Here is a 20,596-nt window from a genome sequence, read left to right on the forward strand (position 1 = left end):
AAAAACCAAAACAAATAAAGCAACACCTCACCCCTACTTGACCTAGATAGTGTGTATTCATTGATATGTAGGCTATGTGTGCCTTTTTTCATGTAGAGTTCTGTCCTTGTCTATTTTGCACTTTCATGTTGTGTGGACTCCAGGAAGAGTAGCTGCTGCTTTTGCAACAGTTAATGGGGATCCTAATAAAATACCAAACCAATATGTAATTTTGTTATTTGGGTGAATTATCCCTTTAATTACAACAGTCATTTTATTGATCACGACATAGCATAAATGAAACATGTTTATCGAACAATCGGTTATTATACTAGTGGAAATACAGTACAGATGCATAGTCCTTGTTATTCAACAATTGTTGAATGCTATATTTCCAGTTTCATGCAGTGATTGCATGATGTACATGAAGGCTAAATATGCAATGCATTCACTGTGCTTCCTCTTTAGTAGTCACAGCAATACTCCAACTTGAGTGGGTTTAAACAATTTTTTACAACCAAATCTTTAAAAAATGGTCATGTAAATTTCATGTTACAGAAGGGTCCGATTTCACTTCTTTTAGAGAAACACTTTCCCCAAAGAGCAAATCAATTCCACTTCAAAAATAGAGATTTGGTTGTAAAAAAAAAACTTAGACTAAGTTAGAGGCCAGGAAATAGATAGGAAAAACTGTTTCTGTGAGTGAACACAGGCACTTCAGGCATGTACACCAGGTCAGCATAGGGTCCTTCACATCCACAGGCATCCGAATCACAAGCTCACTTTTTATTTTGCACTTTCAGCAGTAAATTCTGTGCGGCTGTGTTCTTTGGCTCAACCTTCAGCAAGCTGTTTAGATCTTCCACGCAAGCTTTGTAGTCCTGAAGGGCAAAATTAACACAAATCAAACAAAATGCTAAAACAGGTACATACAATATATATACACTGCATTTCTTGTTCATCGGAAAGTCTCACTTTCAGCTCCTTGTGTGCTTGAGCTTGTCTGTACAGCGCCTTGATATTGGCGGGGTCGAGCTGCAGGGCCTCTCCACAATCTCGCACTGCCTCCTTGTACATCTTTACAGAGAGGTAGCAGAGTGCCCTATTCAGTACAAAGGTACAAATTAGTCCCAACATAGGAATTATGCACATTCCAAGTCTGACAGGAGCTGGGCAATTTCACAGAATTATGACAATGCAGAGATGGGAATACAACTCCCATACAAGGTTTCTATGGCAATGTGTCTACACACCAGACAGACATAAGCCTCACCTATTTGTGTAGGTTGTGATTTCTGAGGGATTGTGTTTGAGGCTCTGAGTGTATTTCTCTATGGCTTTCTTGTACTCTGCTTTTTTCACCAATGCATTGCCTTCCTCTTTCAGGTATAGGGCTTTTTTAATGACATCCTCTCCTGGGACTGGGGGAAAAAAAATGATTTTTTATTTCTGGGACTACTATTTCTGTACACTTGTGTATACATCTGTTACAGGTTGTGCAAAGAAGATTATTAACAGTTTTCTGTTTCTATTCATATTTGGACAGCAAAACCAGACAAACCAGATGTATATTTTTCTCTGGTGCCATTGTGTTGTGTCGTTTGGCATGTTGTCTGAGAAAAGTTCTCCTTGACGGCCATCGGAACAATGGGAATGGGTGGGAGCTTCTCTCGCCAGGAGTGTCCATCCACCTCTGTCAGACACTTTGTCATTCTGGAAGGAAAAGGGGTTATCCAGTTGTTCACAATTCCACCATCTTGATTATGCCCCCTATGCATGACATTGAGAAGTTTTCAGAAGTTAAAGGACTTCAAGGCTTTTAGTGAACAAAAATAAGTTCAAATGGATATGTGCAACATGTTATACCTGTTGGTACCATCTTGGGCTGCAGGTATGTGACAGTCTATCTGTAAGGCCGTCTTGTAGTCTACGTAGGCTAATCTGTATCTCTCAAGGGCTTCATACGCTGCACCCCGGCGAAGGAGAGGCTTGATGCCAAATGGAACCAAGTCAAGAGAGCTAGAATATAAAAAGTTTTAGGTACGAGTGTTGCTGCAGTAGTAAGTACAAAAAAATACAGAACCTATTCAACAGCAAACAAAGTAATGAGCTACTAAAGTATTGGGAAAATATGATGTTGATATGTTTTAGTTAAGAGTGTTACTTCAGCAGTATGAACCACCTGAAGCCCTTGATCATGACTCAATTCCATTACATTACACATAAAAATCATTGGACGAAGGAGTCTTCTGTAGGGGGGAGTTTAGTTAAGAGCCACGACGCTCGGTCTTAACATTAACACTCATTGCTTGCAGTACGGTTCGTTTAAGTACCTCATCTTTCATATTGGCGAGAAATCATTTTCAAAAAACAAAAGGTTAAATTGATACACTTTTATAGGGTTAGGCTTCCCACAGCCATGTTTCCATGTCACAGCTCGTTTAAAGAAAACAGATGGAAAACAGAGTGGACTACCTGTGATAATTAGCCATCTGTCTCTGAACACCTGTGTGTAAACGGAAGACTGACACCACAAACGTGTTGTCACTGAAAAATACTGTCAGCTGCAACTGTTAAAACCAGTTAAAAAGTGTACTGTATTTTGCATTTCTTAAATTATTTTGAGTTGAGGGATTTACATTTCTAGAACCATAGAGAATCGATTCACGTTTTGATGGAGTATTTGGCTGTTTAGGCTTCCAGGAGCCAATTCACCCTTTAAACAAAACATGTAAGGTCCTTGGACTAAGGACTATAACATCATGCACCTTTAGTCCAATATTGGGCTAGAACTACCTATAGAGCAGAAGATCTAGGTCTGCGTGGCCTACCACAAAACATATCTACAATGTAGGCTACTTACACTGTGCAGTCCTTCACACACTCCGCACAATTTCCATCCTTCAGATAACTGGCTGCACGGTTAGAATACAGGATACTAAGATCCTCTGAATTCTTTCCTGTAAATTAATTTACAGTGGTAACAATCTATCAGAACATGGAAAGCTTGTGCTGGTTTCAGAAAACGTGTCTTAATTTATGCACAATATATATATTTTTTAAACACGTAGCTAGATCAGAGAAAACACTAGATTCTAATCTAGAACATTGAGCCGATTATTCTGACTGGTTAGCTGACTAGTTAGCTGCCTACCTGACTTCTCCACATCTTTTATCGCCTGGCTGTAAAGACAGGCAGCCTCTCCATATTGTCCAGTTTTAAAGCATTCGTTGCCTGCTTTTTTCAACTCTGTCCAAGACTGGGAACGACGCTTATGTGGCATATTTGATTTGCTGTAACAAGACAGACACAAGAAAGGTTAGCTATCTAACGTTAGCTTGCTAGCGAGCCAACTTTTACAAACCAAAACAACTTATTATACATTTTAGACTGAGCCAGCCGGCTAGTTAGCTACATACTTACCATGAATATAATTGTATAAATATATATGTCTGGCTAGCTAGGTAATTCCTTAGAAGTGGTTAGCCAGCAGCTAGCCTGTGTCGACTTACCAATTAGTCAATGTAATATTGATAGCTACGCTATCTTTACTCTCCTGTACTCGTCCGCAAATCGTCTAACTAACAAATAACGTAGGACGTAAAACCAAGATCTTAAACAATCTCGTTAGATGCGTAAAATTAGTCTTCCTTACACGCTAACCAACATCGGTGTGTCTTCAGCAACAAGTACTTCCGGTTCACATCATTTTGAAACATCCGAAATAAAAGCCCTCCACTTAATAGTAGGAACTTGTCAATTACCTGTATTATTCATGATCTATGAAAAATAATTGTCTAAACATTAACAATGATTCATATTTGTTTCTATTTAAGTGACATTTGCATAAAATGTGGGTTTTAATACATGTTCCAAGGTCAAATAAATGGCCACAGTGCAAATAACTGTATATGGAATACATATTGGCTTATAGAGCAAAAACTATTATGGGTGCCACGTAAAAGTATTGTAGGGAATACTCAGTGCGGTCTGTAGAATGTATACATGGTGTCTCTTCATGGAGTTTTGAATAATACAGAGTGCACCTATAATGGAATGGCGCTGTAGGGGCTGGCTGCCGTTTTACATGCTCCTAACCAACTGTGTTACTTTGTTCATTTTTTCTCGTTTGTTACTTATTTTTTAAACTTATTTTGTAAATAATGTCTTATGACCGAAAATCTATTCTGGACACTGCGATTACTCACCTCGAACTAGACAAAGATTTTTCCTTTAATGAATCTGACGCAAAGGGTATACTGTTTTCTCAGGTATGAGACCAAATCCCCGTCATTTGTGTGAAAAGATGTAGAAAAGGTAGGTCTGCCTTCTGAGAATTTGTAGACGAGTGAGTAAACCCTCTCTACCATCAGTCCTATTAGCCAACGTGCAATCATTGGATAACAAAATGCATGAGCTCCAATCAAGGACATCCTACCAACGGTACATTAATATCCTATGTCTCACAGAGTCGTGGCTGAATGACGACATGGATAACAGAGCTGGCGGGGTTTTCGGGTCAATCGGCAAGATAGAACAGCTGCATCCGGTAAGGGGTGGTGATCTGTGTATTTGTAAACCACAGCTGGTGCACAAAATCATATATTAAGGAAGTCTCAAGATTTTGCTCGCATCTCATGATAAGCTGTTTCACCACACTATTTACCAAAAGAGTTTCTATATTTTTTGTGGCTGTCTATTTCCCACCACAACCCGATACTGGCACTAAGACAAGCTGTATAGGGCCATAAGCAAACAGGAAAATGTTCATCCAGAGGCGACACTCCTAGTGGCTGGGGACTTTGATGCAGGGAAACTTAAATCAGTTTTACCTCATTTCTACCAGCATGTTACATTTTTAACTGTTAACAATACTCTTTCTAGCAAGCAATCTGGCTTCAGACCTAAACACAGTACCATTATGGCCACTGTACATGTTGTAAATGATATCACGAATGCCCTAGATAATAGAAAGTACTGTGACGCCTTGTAGATTTGTCTAAAGCTTTTGACACTGTAGACCAGGGGTGTCAAAGTCAAATGGACGGAGGGCCAAATAAAAAATTTAGCTACAAGCCGAGGGCCGGACTGTTCGAATGTTCATTGAAATTTTTTAAATGACGCATATAGTCTAGTGAACCTAATTGAACCTACTGAAAACCTAACAAATATATTCCAATATGATCAGATAAATAAAGCAATATTTTCTTATGGCTCTGTCAGTAATCTTTAATTTTCAACAGACACAAAAGACAAATTTCCTTTATATAAAAATCCCCATAACATGAACATTAAATGAAAGAAACCGGTATTCAAGGCACCATCAGTAGCCTATATTTTCTATTTTAGCAAAAGTGGGCTAAATTTACTTCAAAGAAAAAAACAATAATAGCAATTTTCTATCATCCACTCAACTGAAATATTTTTTAAATATAATTGGATTGAAATACAATAAAATAAAGTGCAAAAATCTATTAATCAAAAACAACACTTTGTTTAAGGAGAAGTAACATGCAGTGAAAACAAATATTAAACTTTAACTTTTAAACTTGAACTGAGTAAAAACTCTAAATATGTGATTGCACAGTAATGTTCACTTGTTTGAGGTTGAGGGTGATACTTGGTGGTGTCCCATCTTTTCCACAAGTTCATCAATGTTCGGGGTAAGGCTCTGAGCTGAGGAAATCCTCAGAATTGAGTGGAGGTGTTCAGCAGTAAGTCGACTTCTGTGTGATGTTTTGTTCAAGTTCATCAAAGAAAACAGTTGTTCACACAGGTATGTGCTGCCAAACATAGACAACGTTTGAGCAGCCTGGATGCGCAGCTGGGGCATTGTGTCGGGGAGGAAACGGGCGAACTCCGCAGCACCCACTGCCGCATATTTTGCCCTCAGTGCATCATTGCATTGGAGGTCAATCAACTCCATTTGGAGGTTTGGTGGTGAGCTTTCCACGTCAACAGCAAATGGGTTACCGAGCAGTTCCAACCTGCTTTTTTGTGCTTCAAAGTCAGCAAATCGGCGTCGAAAGTCAGCGGCAAGCATACCTATTTTATCAGCCAACTGTGCGCTCGGGAACGCACTGGTAGAGAGCTTCTCTTTCATGGTCTGGCAGCTGGGAAAGTGGCTCAAATTTTCTTTCCGCATCTGCGTCTCCCACAGAGTCAGTTTGGTTTTAAATGCCTTCACTGTACTGTACATATCAGAGATGACACGATCCCGACCCTGCAGCTGCAAGTTCATTGCATTCAGATGACTCGTAATGTCACACAGAAAAGCCATTTCACACAGAAACATTTCGTCTCGGAGTTGTGTTGTGCCTTTCCCTTTGCTGTCCAAGAACAGACAAATCTCCTCACGAAGCTCGAAACATCTTTGAAGCACCTTTCCCTGGCTTAGCCATCGCACCTCTGTGTGATAAGGCAAATCACCATGCTCCGTTTCTAACTCCGTCAGAAATGCCTTGAACTGGCGGTGATTCAAACCTTTGGCTCTGATAAAGTTAACTGTGCGCGTGATGATGCTCATTACATGCTCCATTTTCAAGGCTTTACCGCACAACGCTTCCTGGTGTATGATACAATGATAAGCTGTCAGCTCACCTGTCGCGTTTTCCTCTTGCATCTTTTCCCGTATCTTCGCCAGCAGTCCGCTCCTGTGTCCACACATCGCAGGTGCTCCGTCGGTTGTCAAACCCACGAGTTTTTCCCAAGGCAGCTCCATCTCATTTACACATCTTGACACCTCTTCATACAAATCATGCCCCGTAGTTGTGCCATGCATAGGACGTAAAGCCAAAAACTCCTCTGTCACGCTTAGGCTGGAGTCCACTCCGCGGATGAAAATTGACAACTGGGCAATGTCAGAAATGTTGGTGCTCTCATCCACAGCCAAGGAATATGCAATGAAATCTTTTCCCTTTTTCACAAGCTGCTCTTTTAGATTGATGGACAACTGGTCTACTCTCTCGGCAATGGTGTTTCTGCTCAGACTCACATTTAAAAAGAGTTCCCTTTTTTCTGGGCAAACTTCGTCACAAACTTTAATCATGCAGTTTTTGATGAAATCCCCCTCCGTAAATGGCCGGGCTGATTTAGCGATCTCTTCTGCCAAAATAAAACTGGCCTTGACAGCAGCCTGGCCTTGTGATTTGGCTTTTTTGAACAGAGCCTGTCGAGATTTGAGGCCTCGTTTTAATTCCTCTGCCTTTTGTAGCCTTTGTTCCATGTCCATATTCTTGTTGTTGTCCGCGTGTTTCGTTTCATAATGTCGTCTCAGATTATACTCTTTCAGTACCGCCACACTTTCTCCACACAGAAGACACACAGGTTTTCCAGCTACCTCCGTGAACAAATACTCCGACTCCCACCTTGTTTGAAACCCCGGTTCTCAGTGTCCACCTTCCGTTTTGCCATTTTTGATGGGTATCTGAAAGTTAATTTTACTGTGATGCTGACAACTGCTGTGCCAATAAATATTGAAATGAAGCAGCCTACTGCTCGGTGCGTCACCGTTGCATTGTGGGAAATGTAGTATTGGTGCGTGTAAAAGATCTGCGGGCTGCCGGCTTGCTGCGGTCTGCGGGCCGGTTCTAATAATAAATCAAGATCATCCCAGGGGCCGTAAAAAACCTTCTCGCGGGCCGGATGTGGCCCGCGGGCCTTGACTCTGACATATGTGCTGTAGACCATGCGATACTTTTGCGTAAGCTGTCGTTAATAGGACTGGGATCGGGTGCCTGTCGTTGGTTTCATGTCTATGTCTATCGCCTCCTTTGAATTCCATGCTGTCACAGTTACCAGCCCTTTCAAGCTTAACATCCTTCTCATTTATCGCCCTCCAGGTTCCCTCGGAGAGTTCATCAATGAGCTTGATGCCTTGATAAGCTCCTTTCCTGAGGACGGCTCACCTCTCACAGTTCTGGGCGACTTTAACCTCCCCACGTCTACCTTTGACTCATTCCTCTCTGCCTCCTTTCCACTCCTCTCCTCTTTTGACCTCACCCTCTCACCTTCCCCCCTACTCACAAGGCAGGCAATACGCTCGACCTCATCTTTACTAGATGCTGTTCTTCCACTAACCTCATTGCAACTCCCCTCCAAGTCTCCGACCACTACCTTGTATCCTTTTCCCTCTCGCTCTCATCCAACACCTCCCACACTGCCCCTACTCTGATGGTATCGCGCCGTCCCAACCTTCGCTCTCTCTCCCCCGCTACTCTCTCCTCTTCCATCCTATCATCTCTTCCCTCCACTCAAACCTTCTCCAACCCATCTCCTGATTCTGCCTCAACCCTCCTCTCCTCTCCTCCCTCTCTGCATCCTTTGACTCTCTATGTCCCCTATCCTCCAGGCCGGCTCGGTCCTCCCCTCCCGCTCCGTGGCTCGATGACTCATTGCGAGCTCACAGAACAGACCAAAGCAGCCGAGCGGAAATGGAGGAAAACTCGCCTCCCTGCGGACCTGGCATCCTTTCACTCCCTCCTCTCTACATTTTCCTCCTCTGTCTCTGCTGCTAAAGCCACTTTCTACCACGCTAAATTCCAAGCATCTGCCTCTAACCCTAGGAAGCTCTTTGCCACCTTCTCCTCCCTCCTGAATCCTCCTCCCCCTCCTCCCTCTCTGCAGACGACTTCGTCAACCATTTTGAAAAGAAGGTTGACGACATCCGATCCTCGTTTGCTAAGTCAAACGACACCGCTGGTTCTGCTCACACTGCCCTACCCTGTGCTCTGACCTCTTTCTCCCCTCTCTCTCCAGATGAAATCTCGCGTCTTGTGACGGCCGGCCGCCCAACAACCTGCCCGCTTGACCCTATCCCCTCCCCTCTTCTCCAGACCATTTCCGGAGACCTTCTCCCTTACCTCACCTCGCTCATCAACTCATCACTGACCGCTGGCTACGTCCCTTCCGTCTTCAAGAGAGCGAGAGTTGCACCCCTTCTGAAAACCTACACTCGATCCCTCCGATGTCAATTACAGACCAGTATCCCTTCTTTTCTCTCCAAAACTCTTGAACGTGCCATCCTTGGCCAGCTCTCCCGCTATCTCTCTCTGAATAACCTTCTTGATCCAAATCAGTCAGGTTTCAAGACTAGTCATTCAACTGAGACTGCTCTCCTCTGTATCACGGAGGCGCTCCGCACTGCTAAAGCTAACTCTCTCCTCTGCTCTCATCCTTCTAGATCTATCGGCTGCCTTCAATACTGTGAACCATCAGATCCTCCTCTCCACCCTCTCCGAGTTGGGCATCTCCGGCGCAGCCCACGCTTGGATTGCGACCAACCTGACAGGTCGCTCCTACCAGGTGGCGTGGCGAGAATCTGTCTCCTCACCACGCGCTCTCACCACTGGTGTCCCCCAGGGCTCTGTTCTAGGCCCTCTCCTATTCTCGCTATACACCAAGTCACTTGGCTCTGTCATAACCTCACATGGTCTCTCCTATCATTGCTATGCAGACGACACACAACTAATCTTCTCCTTTCCCCCTTCTGATGACCAGGTGGCGAATCGCATCTCTGCATGTCTGGCAGACATATCAGTGTGGATGACGGATCACCACCTCAAGCTGAACCTCGGCAAGACGGAGCTGCTCTTCCTCCCGGGGAAGGACTGCCCATGCCATGATCTCGCCATCACGGTTGACAACTCCATTGTGTCCTCCTCCCAGAGTGCTAAGAACCTTGGCGTGATCCTGGACAACACCCTGTCGTTCTCAACCAACATCAAGGCGGTGGCCCGTTCCTGTAGGTTCATGCTCTACAACATCCGCAGAGTACGACCCTGCCTCACACAGGAAGCGGCGCAGGCACTTGTCATCTCCCGTCTGGATTACTGCAACTCGCTGTTGGCTGGGCTCCCTGCCTGTGCCATTAAACCCCTTCAACTCATCCAGAACGCCGCAGCCCGTCTGGTGTTCAACCTTCCCAAGTTCTCTCACGTCACCCCGCTCCTCCGCTCTCTCCACTGGCTTCCAGTTGAAGCTCGCATCCGCTACAAGACCATGGTGCTTGCCTACGGAGCTGTGAGGGGAACGGCACCTCAGTACCTCCAGGCTCTGATCAGGCCCTACACCCAAACAAGGGCACTGCGTTCATCCACCTCTGGCCTGCTCGCCTCCCTACCACTGAGGAAGTACAGCTCCCGCTCAGCCCAGTCAAAACTGTTCGCTGCTCTGGCCCCCCAATGGTGGAACAAACTCCCTCACGACGCCAGGACAGCGGAGTCAATCACCACCTTCCGGAGACACCTGAAACCCCACCTCTTTAAGGAATACCTAGGATAGGATAAGTATTCCCCCCCCCTTTAAGATTAGATGCACTATTGTAAAGTGACTGTTCCACTGGATGTCATAAGGTGAATGCACCAATTGTAAGTCGCTCTGGATAAGAGCGTCTGCTAAATGACTTAAATGTAAATGTAAATGAAAGAAGTCAGGCTGTTGGAGTCAACGGCATCCAGTCAGAGCCATTGGAGTTGGTTAAAGGGGTTCCACAAGGTTCTATACTTGGTCCATTACTGTTCACTCTACATAAACAATATTGGTGATGAGATAAGTGTAAAATTGACGTATATGCTGATAACACTATCATGTACTCTATCGCTTCAATGGCTGACCAAGCATTATCACAATTGGAGACAGATGTTAAGATTTTACAAGGGTCTTTTATACAGCTGAAACTTAAATAGGCTACTAGGCTACCCTGGGGCGGCAGGGTAGCCTAGTGGTTAGAGCGTTGGACTAGTAACCGGAAGGTTGCAAGTTCAAACCCCCGAGCTGACAAGGTACAGAATCTGTCATTCTGCCCATGAACAGGCAGTTAACCCACTGTTCCTAGGCAGTCATTGAAAATAAGAATGTTCTTAACTGACTTACCTAGTTAAATAAAAGGTTAAAAATAAAATGCAAAGAAACACATTTTATGATTTTTAATAGGTTCAAAAAGTTGTTTGAAAATACACTTGTGCAGAGATGGCTCTCGAATTAAAATAATGTCTCTGCATATAAATACGGTTGGATGATAAACTGTCTTAAAATGCATATTGACGAACTTTAAACAGCTAAAAATCAAGCTCGGCTTCCTCTATAGAAACAGGACATGTTTGTCCTCTACAAATAGAATACAAATTGTGCAAGCTACTTTTATGTCTGTTATAGATTATGGGGATATTATCTACATGCATGCTACGGCATCCACACTTAAAAAAATAAAATAAAAATCGCTGGATTCTACTCATCATTGTGCATTTAGGTTTATTACCGGTGCTAGCTACAGAACTCACCACTGTGTTTTATATCAAAATGTGGTTGATCGTCGCTGTCCATGAGACGAGAACATATAAAGCACTTCTGAATAAACTACCTTCTTATTTATCACTCATCAACATTATAATTATAATTCCTAAAACTAGGTCTGAAGCATGGATTACACTTGAGGCCCATGCGATTTCCACAGACTTGGGTATGGCTGCCTTTTCCTGTTACACTCCTTGCAAGTTCAAACCCCCTGAGACTCTTGTCCCCTTGCCCATTTATTGGAGGATTTTCTCTTCTTCTATTGCTTGCTTCGGGTAATGCAAGTTCTTGTGTTGTTAGGGGAATAACCTGTGGGTAAATGTAACAATCTGCTGCTGAATTTTTTTTGTGTCATCTGTGATCTTTTTGTTTGTCTTGTGTAGTTTCTTAAATCATTGTATGTGTATACATGCATACCAGGGCCCAGCTGTAAAAATAGACCTTGGTCTCAGTCTGTGTTCCTTGTTGAAATAAAGGTATAATAATAATCAAATGTGCAACCAGAGGGAAAAAAAAGCTCTAGCCCACCTTTACTCCACACACAAAGCTCTCCCTCGCCCTCCATTTGGCAAATCTGACCATAACTCTATCCTCCTTATTCCTGCTTACAAGCAAAAACTAAAGCAGGAAGTACCAGTGACTCATTCAAGGTCAGAGGGTGCAGATCAAAGGACGCAGATGCTAAGCTACAGGACTGTTTTGCTATCACAGACTGGAATATGTTCCGGGATTCTTCCCATGGCTTTATCACGAAGTGCATCGATGACATCGTCCCCACAGTGACCATACGTACATACCCCAACCAGAAGCGATGGATTACAGGCAACATCCGCACTGAGCTAAAGAGTAGAGCTGCCGCTTTCAAGGAGCGGGACTTTAACCAGGATGCTTATAAGAAATCCCGCTATGCCCTCCTGACGAACCAACAAACAAGCAAAGTGTTAACTTCTTGGTGACAGGGGGGGCAGTAATGAGTAGCTTGGATGAATAAGGTGCCCAGAGTAAACTGCCTTCTACTCTGTCCCAGATGCTAATATATGCATATTATTAGTAGTATTGGATAGAACACTGAAGTTTAAGACTGTTTGAATGATGTCTGTGAGTATAACAGAGCTCATATGGTAGGTGAAAACCTAAGAAAAATCCAACCAGGAAGTGGGAAATCTGAGGTTTGTAGTTTTTCAACTCTGCCATTCCAATAGTGTAAATGGAGTCACATTGCACTTCCTAAGGCTTCCACTAGATGTCAACAGTCTTTAGAACTTTGTTTGAGGCTTCTACTGTAAAGGGGGAGAGAATGAGAAGGGATTGAGCCAGGTGTCTGGCAGAGTGCCACAGGCTCGCGACGCGCGGTCACGAGAGAGTTAGCTCTCGTGCCATTGCTTTTCTACAGACATAGGAATTCTACGGTTGGAACATTATTGAAGATTTATGATAAAAACATCCTAAAGATTAATTCTATACTTAGTTTGACATGTTTCTACGACCAGTAATATAACTTTTAACTTTTTGTCCGACTGGAACTGCACGCGCGTTTGGATTTGTTTACCAAACGCCCTAACAAAAGAAGCTATTTGTACATAAACTGAACTTTATCGAACAAATCAAACATTTGTGGAACTGGAATTCCTGGGAGTGCATTCTGATGAAGATCAAAGGGAAGTGAATATTTATCATGTTATTTCTGACTAAATGTTGATTACACAATATGGCAGATATCTTTTTGCCTGCTTGGTTGTCTGAACGCTGTACTCAGATAATTGCATGGTTTGCTTTTTCCGTAAAGTTTAAAAATCTGACAAGGCGGTTGCATTAAGGAGAAGTATATCTCTAATTCCATGTATAACACTTGCATTTTCAACAACATTTATGATGAGTATTTCGTTAAATTGATATGGCTCTCTGCAAAAATCACCAGATATTTTAGAACTACTGAACATAACGCGCCAATGTAAAATGTGATTTTTGCACTTTATCAAACAAAACATACATGTATTGTGTAACATGAAGTCCTATGAGTGTCATCTGATGAAGATCATCAAAGGTTAGTAATTCATTTTATCTCCATTTGTGCTTTGTGACTCCTCTTTGGCTGGAAAAATGGCTGTGGTTTTCTGTGACTTGCTGGTGACCTAACATAATAGTTTGTGGTGCTTTCACTGTAAAGCCTTGTACACACAGCTTGCGCTGACCAACTGGCAAGTGTCTTCACTGATATTTTCAACCTGTCCCTGACCGAGTCTAATACCAACATGTTTCAAGCAGATCACCATAGTCCCTGTGCCCAAGAACACAAAGGTAACCTGCCTAAATGAAGACCGACCCGTACCACACATGTCTGTAGTCATGAAGTACTTTGAAAGACTGATTATGGCTCACATCAACACAATTATCCCAGAAACCCTAGAACCACTCCAATTTGTATACTCTATTGCAGTCCACACTACCATTTCCCACATGGACAAAAGGAATACCTACCTGAGAATACTATTCATTGACTATTCATTGACTACAGCTTCAACACCATAGTGCCCTCAAAGCTTATCACTAAGGACCCTGGACCTCCTACTTCTGCAACTGTATCCTGGACTTCCTGACGGGCCGCCCCCAGGTGATAAGGGTAGGTAACAACACATCTACTACATTGATCCTCAACACAGGGGCCCCTCCGGAGTGCGTCCCTTTCCTGTACTCCCTGTTCACCCATGACTGCATGGCCAAGCACGACTCCATCAACATCAAGTTTGCCGATGACACAACAGTGATTGTGTCATCGGCAAATCACTGTGATCACTAACAACGATGAGAGAGCCTATAGGGAGGAGGTCAGAGACGTGATGAAGACAAAGGAGATGATTGTGGACTACAGAAAAACAAGCACCGAGCACAACCCCATTCTCATCGACGGGGCTGTAGTGGAGCAGGTTGAGATCGTCAAGTTCCTTGGTGTCCACATCAACAACAAACTATCATGGTCCAAACACATCAAGACAGTCGTGAAGAGGGCATGACAATGCGTATTTCCCCCTCGGGAGACTGAAAAGATTTGGCATGGCACCTGTATATCAAAAATGTTCCACCACCAAAGGACATCCAGCCCACTTGGCACAATTGTGGGAAGCATTGGCATCAACATGGACCAGCATCCCTGTGGAACACTTTCAACACCTCATTCCCCCTCAGGAGACTGAAAATATTTGGCATTGGTCCTCAGATCCTCTACAGCTGCACCATTGAAAGCATCCTGACTGGTTGCATCACCGCCTGGTATGGCAACTGCACGGCCTTCCGACCGCAAGGCACTACAGAGGGGAGTGCATACGGCCCAGAACATCACTTGGGCCAAGCTTTCTGCTATCCAGAACCTCAATACCAGGCGGTGTCAGAGGAAGGCCCAAAGAATTGCCAAATACCCCAGCCACCCCAGTCAGACTGTTCTCTCTGCTAATGCACAGCAAGTGGTACTGGAGTGCTAAGTGTAGGTCAAAATGGGTTCTAACCAGCTTCTAACCCCAAGCCATAAGACTCTTGAACAGTTAATCAAATGGCTACCCGGACTATTTGTTTAGTCCCCATCCCATATTTTTATACTGCTACTCCTCTCTGTTTATTATCTATGCATAGTCACTTTACCACTACCTACATGTACATATTACCTCAATTACCTCGACTAACCCGTGCCCCCCGCACATTGACTCTGTACCGGAACCCCCTGTATATAGACTCGCTATTGTTAGTTTATTGTTGCTCCTTAATTATTTGTTATATATTTCTATTAAAAAATAAAACTGCATTATTGGTTAAGGATTTGTAAGTAAGCATTTCACCTGTTGTATTCGGTGCATTTGACAAATAAAATGTTTTTTTGATTACATTGGCCACAATGTGAATCACTGTATATGGAACACATGAATTAAAATTAGATTTGTTTGTCACTGGCCGACACACAATACCCCATAATGTCAAGGTGGAATAATATTTTACAATTTTTTTACTAATTCTTTAAAAATTAAAAGCTGAAATGTCTTGAGTCAACAAGTATTCAACCCCTTTGTTATGGCAAGCATAAATAAGTTCAGGAGTAACAAAATGTGCTTAACAAGTCATACAAGTCGCATGGAATCACTGTGTGCAATAATGGTGTTTAACATGATGTTTGAAAGACTACCTCATCTCTGTACCCCACACATACAGATAATTGTAAGGTCCCTCATTCGAGCAGTGAGATTCAACCACAAAGACCAGGGAGGTTTTCCAATGTCTCACAAAGGACCTACTAAACATTGAATATCCCTTTGAGCATAGCTTGGTGGAGTTCTTAATTACACTTTGGATGGTGTATCAATACACCCAGTCACTTCAACTATGCAGGCGTCCTTCCTAACTCAGTTGCTGGAGAGGAAGGAAACCGCTCAGGGATTTCACCATGAGGCCAATGGTGACTTAAAACAGTTACAGAATTGAATGGCTGTGATTGTTGTTCATCCATCCTCTGGAGAAAACTTTGTAGTTACTCCACAATTCTAATCTAAATGTCAGTGAAAAGAAGGAAGCCTGTACAGGATGAAAATATTCTAAAACATGCATCCTGTTTGCAAGAAAGTACTAAAGTAATACTGTAAAAAATGTGGCAAAGCAATTAACTTTTTGTCCTAAATACAAAGTGTTATGTTTGGGGCAAATCCAATGCAACACATTACTGAGTATCACTCTCCATATTTCAAGCTATGTGGTGGCTGCATCATATTATGGGTATGCTTGTAATCGTTAAGGACTGGGTAGTTTTTCCAGATAAAATAAACAGAATGGAGTTAAGCACAGGGAAAATCTTAGTGGAATACCTGGTTTATTCTGCTTTCCACCAGACATTGGGAGATGAATTCACCTTTCAGCAGGACTATAAACTAAAACACAAGGCCAAATCTACATTGCTACATCTACTTGCTTACCAAAAATACAGTGAATTATTCTGAGTCTCCGAGTTACAATTTTGACTTAAATCTACAGCCACACACTATTGTTCAGCATACAGTATTATTCAGAGCCCCATGAACTAACACCATATATAGATTCTACAGATCTTATTGAGTATTACCGAACCCCACTTTTACATTGGCACATAGAATAGCATATTCCTCTCTCTGTAAGCCAATATGTAATTTATAGACCCACAGTGTATTGCATTGGGACCAATAGAATGGGTGGAGTAGAAAGTCCTGCTGGGTATTTAGACTCCTGTCATCCAAGATATAACACCCTATATAGATCAATTGGGTCTGTAGAATATTATGTTCTTTACATTCATTTACTTAAGCTCCAACAATTTCTCAGTGTGCTCCACCTTATATTATGTATCTTATATAAAGTAGTCATTTGCTTTAGTTTAGAAAGTGTTTTTAAAAACATTCTTTTCACATTATGCGTTATGTAAAGTTGCAAAAATGATTGATTTCGTACTGTATCATAGAAAGAGTGTTTTACTGCAGACTTTTATTTTGAAGGCAAAATCGAAAGACCGGAAGTGATAGTGTTGCTGCTGGGACACTAATGTTGCATTCATGAGGCTAATCTAACCTACCACCAGCCTCTTTTCAGAAGCAAGTTCACTTCTGTTCTGGGAAAGGAGGCGCAGGCTATCACAAGAACATATACTTGCTCAAGTCGGCTCTTGTATGGTGTTAGATTTCCTTTCCGGTTCTTCCTTTCATTGGACAAGGGCTTGCCTCGTTTCTATTTGAAGATCAGGCTGGATGACCAGTAACCCATCCAGTGTTACTCTCACCAGCAGCCATGTAGCTAAAATCCTAAACAGAAAATCACAGAACAGTTTGTCCTTGAAATTAAACAGTTAAAACGAGAGTTTCTACTGGAGAAATTCTAGGTAGGTCCCTCCCCATTCCGTTCGCTTCTGCGTTTTGCAACAGAATGCGTAATGAATACCACCCAGCTGTCATACTTTATCTCAAATACTTTCTCCACTGCTCATGAGGCCACTCAGGGATCTGGTGCCAATCAATTGAACGCTGCTGTTAGTAGGCCTATCAGTCAAGGAAATGTATGCAAGTCCTTTTTGACATTGGTTGAAGTACTTTACACCATGACAATAACCCAGGGTTATGTCTAGAAATGATACAGCGTTTGTAAAATTGATTTCAAAAGTTTTTATTTTAGCTAACACTTTTCCTAACCTGAAATCAATTATCCTAACTTGCTGTGTAAGTTCTCCTAAACCTGCTACCAAAAGTCCAATTTGACAGCTGTACCCTAGACAAAACCATAACCCAGCCCAGTGCCATAAAACCATCCTAAAGAGCAAGCAGAAGCAGGTGGCAAGCAAACACTACATGGAAGGAATATATGGGTTGTTCCACAAATTGAGTGCCTTTTGGGACCCTTTGATATTTTAAGTAGAACTTGTGCACAAGTATTACATTTCTTATTTGTGTCCTTTAGTAGTGGTTTCTTTGCAGTAATTCGACCATGAAGGCCTGATTCACGCAGTCTCCTCTGAACAGTTGATGTTGAGATGTGTCTGTTACTTGAACTCTGTGAAGCATGTATTTGGGCTGCAATCTGAGGTGCAGTTAACTCTAATGAACTTATCCTCTGTAGCAGAGGTGACTCTGGGTCTTCCTGTGGTGGTCCTCATGACAGTTTCATCATAGCGCTTGATGGATTTTGCAACTTCAAAGTTCTTGAAATTTTCTGGATTGATTGACCTTCATGCCTTAAAGTAATGATGGACTGTCGTTTCTCTTTGCTTATTTGATCTGTTCTTGTCATAATAAGGACTTGGTATTTTACCGAATAGGGCTATCTTCTGTGTACCACACATACCTTGTCACAACACAACTGATTGGCTCAAACGCATTAAGAAAATAAATTCCACAAATTAACAAGGCACACCTGTTAATTGAAATGCATTTCACACCTGCTCCTGTGCATCCACTATTTGGATCCTTAGATTAATCTTTGAAAATCTCTAAAAATATATAAACTTTATCGATGCAATTATCAACCAATTTCCCTCTATCACTGACTTCTGACCAATCTTTCCTTTTCTCTACCAAGGTTCGATCAACAAGCTATGAGAGGGTGGGAGAGTTGAAATATGCCTTGCATGGCTACACAAGTATATTGCTAGCTGAAGTATCTGCCTTCTTAACAACACTATCAACAAGCTATGATAGGGTGGGGGAGTTGAAATATGCCTTGCATGGCTACACAAGTATATTGCTAGCTGAAGTATCTGCCTTCTTAACAACACTATCAACAAGCTATGAGAGGGTGGGGGAGTTGAAATATGCCTTGCATGGCTACACAAGTATATTGCTAGCTGAAGTATCTGAAGTATCTGCCTTCTTAACAACACTATCAACAAGGCAGGTCTTCCAGGCCCTAGTTTTCTTGCACCTAGACTACTGTTCAGTCGTGTGGTCAGGTGGCACAAAGAGGGACTTGGGAAAATTGCAGTTTGCTCAGAACAGGGCAGCACGGCTGGTCCTTAAAAGTACACGGAGATAACAGTAATGACATGCATGTCAATCTCGCATGGCTCAAAGTGGGAGAGATTGACTTCATCATTACTTGTTTTTGTAAGAGGTGTTGACGAGCTGAATGTATCGAGCTGTCTGATTTAAATACTAGTCGGGCACCCATGCATACCCAACAAGACATGTCACCACAGGTCTCTTCACAGTCCCCAGAACAGACTGTGGGATGCACACAGTACTACATAGAGCCATGACTACATGGAACTCTATTCCACATCAGTTAATTGATGCAAGCAGTATAATGAGATTGAAAAAGCTGGTAAAAATACACCTTATGGAACAACGGGGACTGTGAAGAGACAAAGGTACAAACACATGCATATGCACACATTGTGATATTGTTGTATGGTGGTGGTATTGAACATTTTGTGCTGTGGATATGTAGGGATGTTAAATTATGTACCGTTTTATCTTTAGCTCATTCAGTACAAGCATAGTTCACTTTTATCAGCAGCTAATGGGGATCCCTAATACATACAAATATTAAAAGTAGTTAAACCTATGCCCCGGTTTGTAATTATACAAGGAACAAACATAACATGGTGTCAGACACTATGAAGAGAGAGAAAAAAGAAAGGATTAACTATGCAAATTTCCACGACAGAAATGGAACATTCTGTCACAAGTGAAGTGACGTGAATAGTCGAAGATGCTAGCTAGCAAGAGCGATGCCAACGAGCCGCAAGCAGCGAGAGTGGCAGCAGTGAGAATGGGGCTGCTGCATGAGAATCTGTTGACGAGCAAGTTGATGAGTAACTTACCGAAGTAAGACAAATTGAAACTGTACCTGTTCTCTGAGTGTTTCCTGTCATGGATAGGCTTAGTCCTCCTACTCCTATGCAGTTAACAGGCAATCTAGCTGACAATTGGAAACGTTTAACAGGCAGAAATTCAATATCTACCGGCAGCTAGTTGAGCAGGGGGAGATGACAGCTTCCTTGTGCAAACTAATTGCACACAAACAAAGAACAAGATCCCACACAGAAGGGGGGGGAGCTACCTAAGTATGATTCCCAATCAGAGACAACGATAGACAGCTGTCCCTGATTGAGAACCATACCTGGCCAAAGAAATAAAAAACATAGAAACATGAACATCGAATGCCCACCCAAATCACACCCTGACCAAACCAAAAATAGAGACATAAAAAGCTCTCTGCGGTCAGGGCGTAACATAAAGGAATATTTGTTATTCTGTGTTAATAACATTAAGACTACGTTACCCAGCAAGCTATGTAAGGGTGGGGGAGTTGAAGTAGCCCTGCATGGCTACACAAGTATGTTCCTAGCTGTTTATTAAAAGTAGTTAAACCTATGCCCGGTTTGTCATTATACATGGAACAAACATAACACTATATACTGGATTCTGTCCAGCCTCTGAAGCCTAGTCTTCACCTCTGTTCCATAAACTATACACCCGTAATCAGTTGTCGTCCTAATCAGAGCTCTATAAACATCCCTCAACGAATGTCTGTCGCACCCCATTCATAACCAGAGGCTGAGCGCATACGATTCACCACCTTCTTAGACTTTGTTTCAACATTTATGACATGATCTTTCCATATATATATATATATATATATATATATATCGCTCATTGAACCATAGACCCAAATATTTGTACTTAGAAACCCTCCCCACAGGCTGTTGTCCGTACAGAAACAACTGTATATTATCAGCAACTTTATTCTTCGAGAAGAACATAGCGCAAGACTTCGCCAACTATGGAGTTGACAATGGTATTCCTTAAGGCAGTGCTATCAGTCCTATTT

General features: G+C 42.4%; 1 protein-coding gene across 6 annotated transcripts; it reads right to left on the bottom strand.

The window, feature by feature from the left end:
* Positions 1–206: 206 nt before the first annotated feature.
* Positions 207–19,751, bottom strand: LOC124004064 (mitochondrial import receptor subunit TOM34-like). 6 transcript variants are annotated; one of them, XM_046312827.1, is made up of 9 exons: positions 19,613–19,749; positions 16,929–17,076; positions 3,134–3,273; positions 2,843–2,939; positions 1,846–1,998; positions 1,541–1,692; positions 1,253–1,400; positions 955–1,081; positions 207–860 (listed from the first exon to the last, which is right to left on the bottom strand). In XM_046312827.1, the coding sequence occupies exons 3-9, from the start codon at positions 3,261–3,263 to the stop codon at positions 759–761; spliced, it is 909 nt and encodes a 302-aa protein (XP_046168783.1). In that variant the 5' UTR covers positions 3,264–3,273; positions 16,929–17,076; positions 19,613–19,749; the 3' UTR covers positions 207–758. The 6 variants fall into 6 exon arrangements, with proteins under 6 accessions (XP_046168783.1, XP_046168785.1, XP_046168786.1 ...); XM_046312829.1 differs by having other exon boundaries at positions 16,925–17,076; XM_046312830.1 differs by lacking the exon at positions 16,929–17,076 and having other exon boundaries at positions 19,613–19,751.
* Between the last annotated feature and the right edge of the window lie 845 nt (positions 19,752–20,596).

Source organism: Oncorhynchus gorbuscha, linkage group LG18 (genome assembly GCF_021184085.1).
Source record: "Oncorhynchus gorbuscha isolate QuinsamMale2020 ecotype Even-year linkage group LG18, OgorEven_v1.0, whole genome shotgun sequence".
Lineage (NCBI taxonomy): Eukaryota > Metazoa > Chordata > Actinopteri > Salmoniformes > Salmonidae > Oncorhynchus > Oncorhynchus gorbuscha.

Bases quoted from the DNA above. Each gene is read 5' to 3' on its own strand.
- LOC124004064 (XM_046312830.1), bottom strand. From the start codon at position 3,263: ATGCCACATAAGCGTCGTTCCCAGTCTTGGACAGAGTTGAAAAAAGCA. The intron at 2,940-3,133 runs GTAGGCAGCTAA...ATTAATTTACAG, and splicing joins AAAAGATGTGGAGAAGTCAG to GAAAGAATTCAGAGGATCTT. The intron at 1,082-1,252 runs GTGAGGCTTATG...TGTACTGAATAG, and splicing joins ATCACAACCTACACAAATAG to GGCACTCTGCTACCTCTCTG.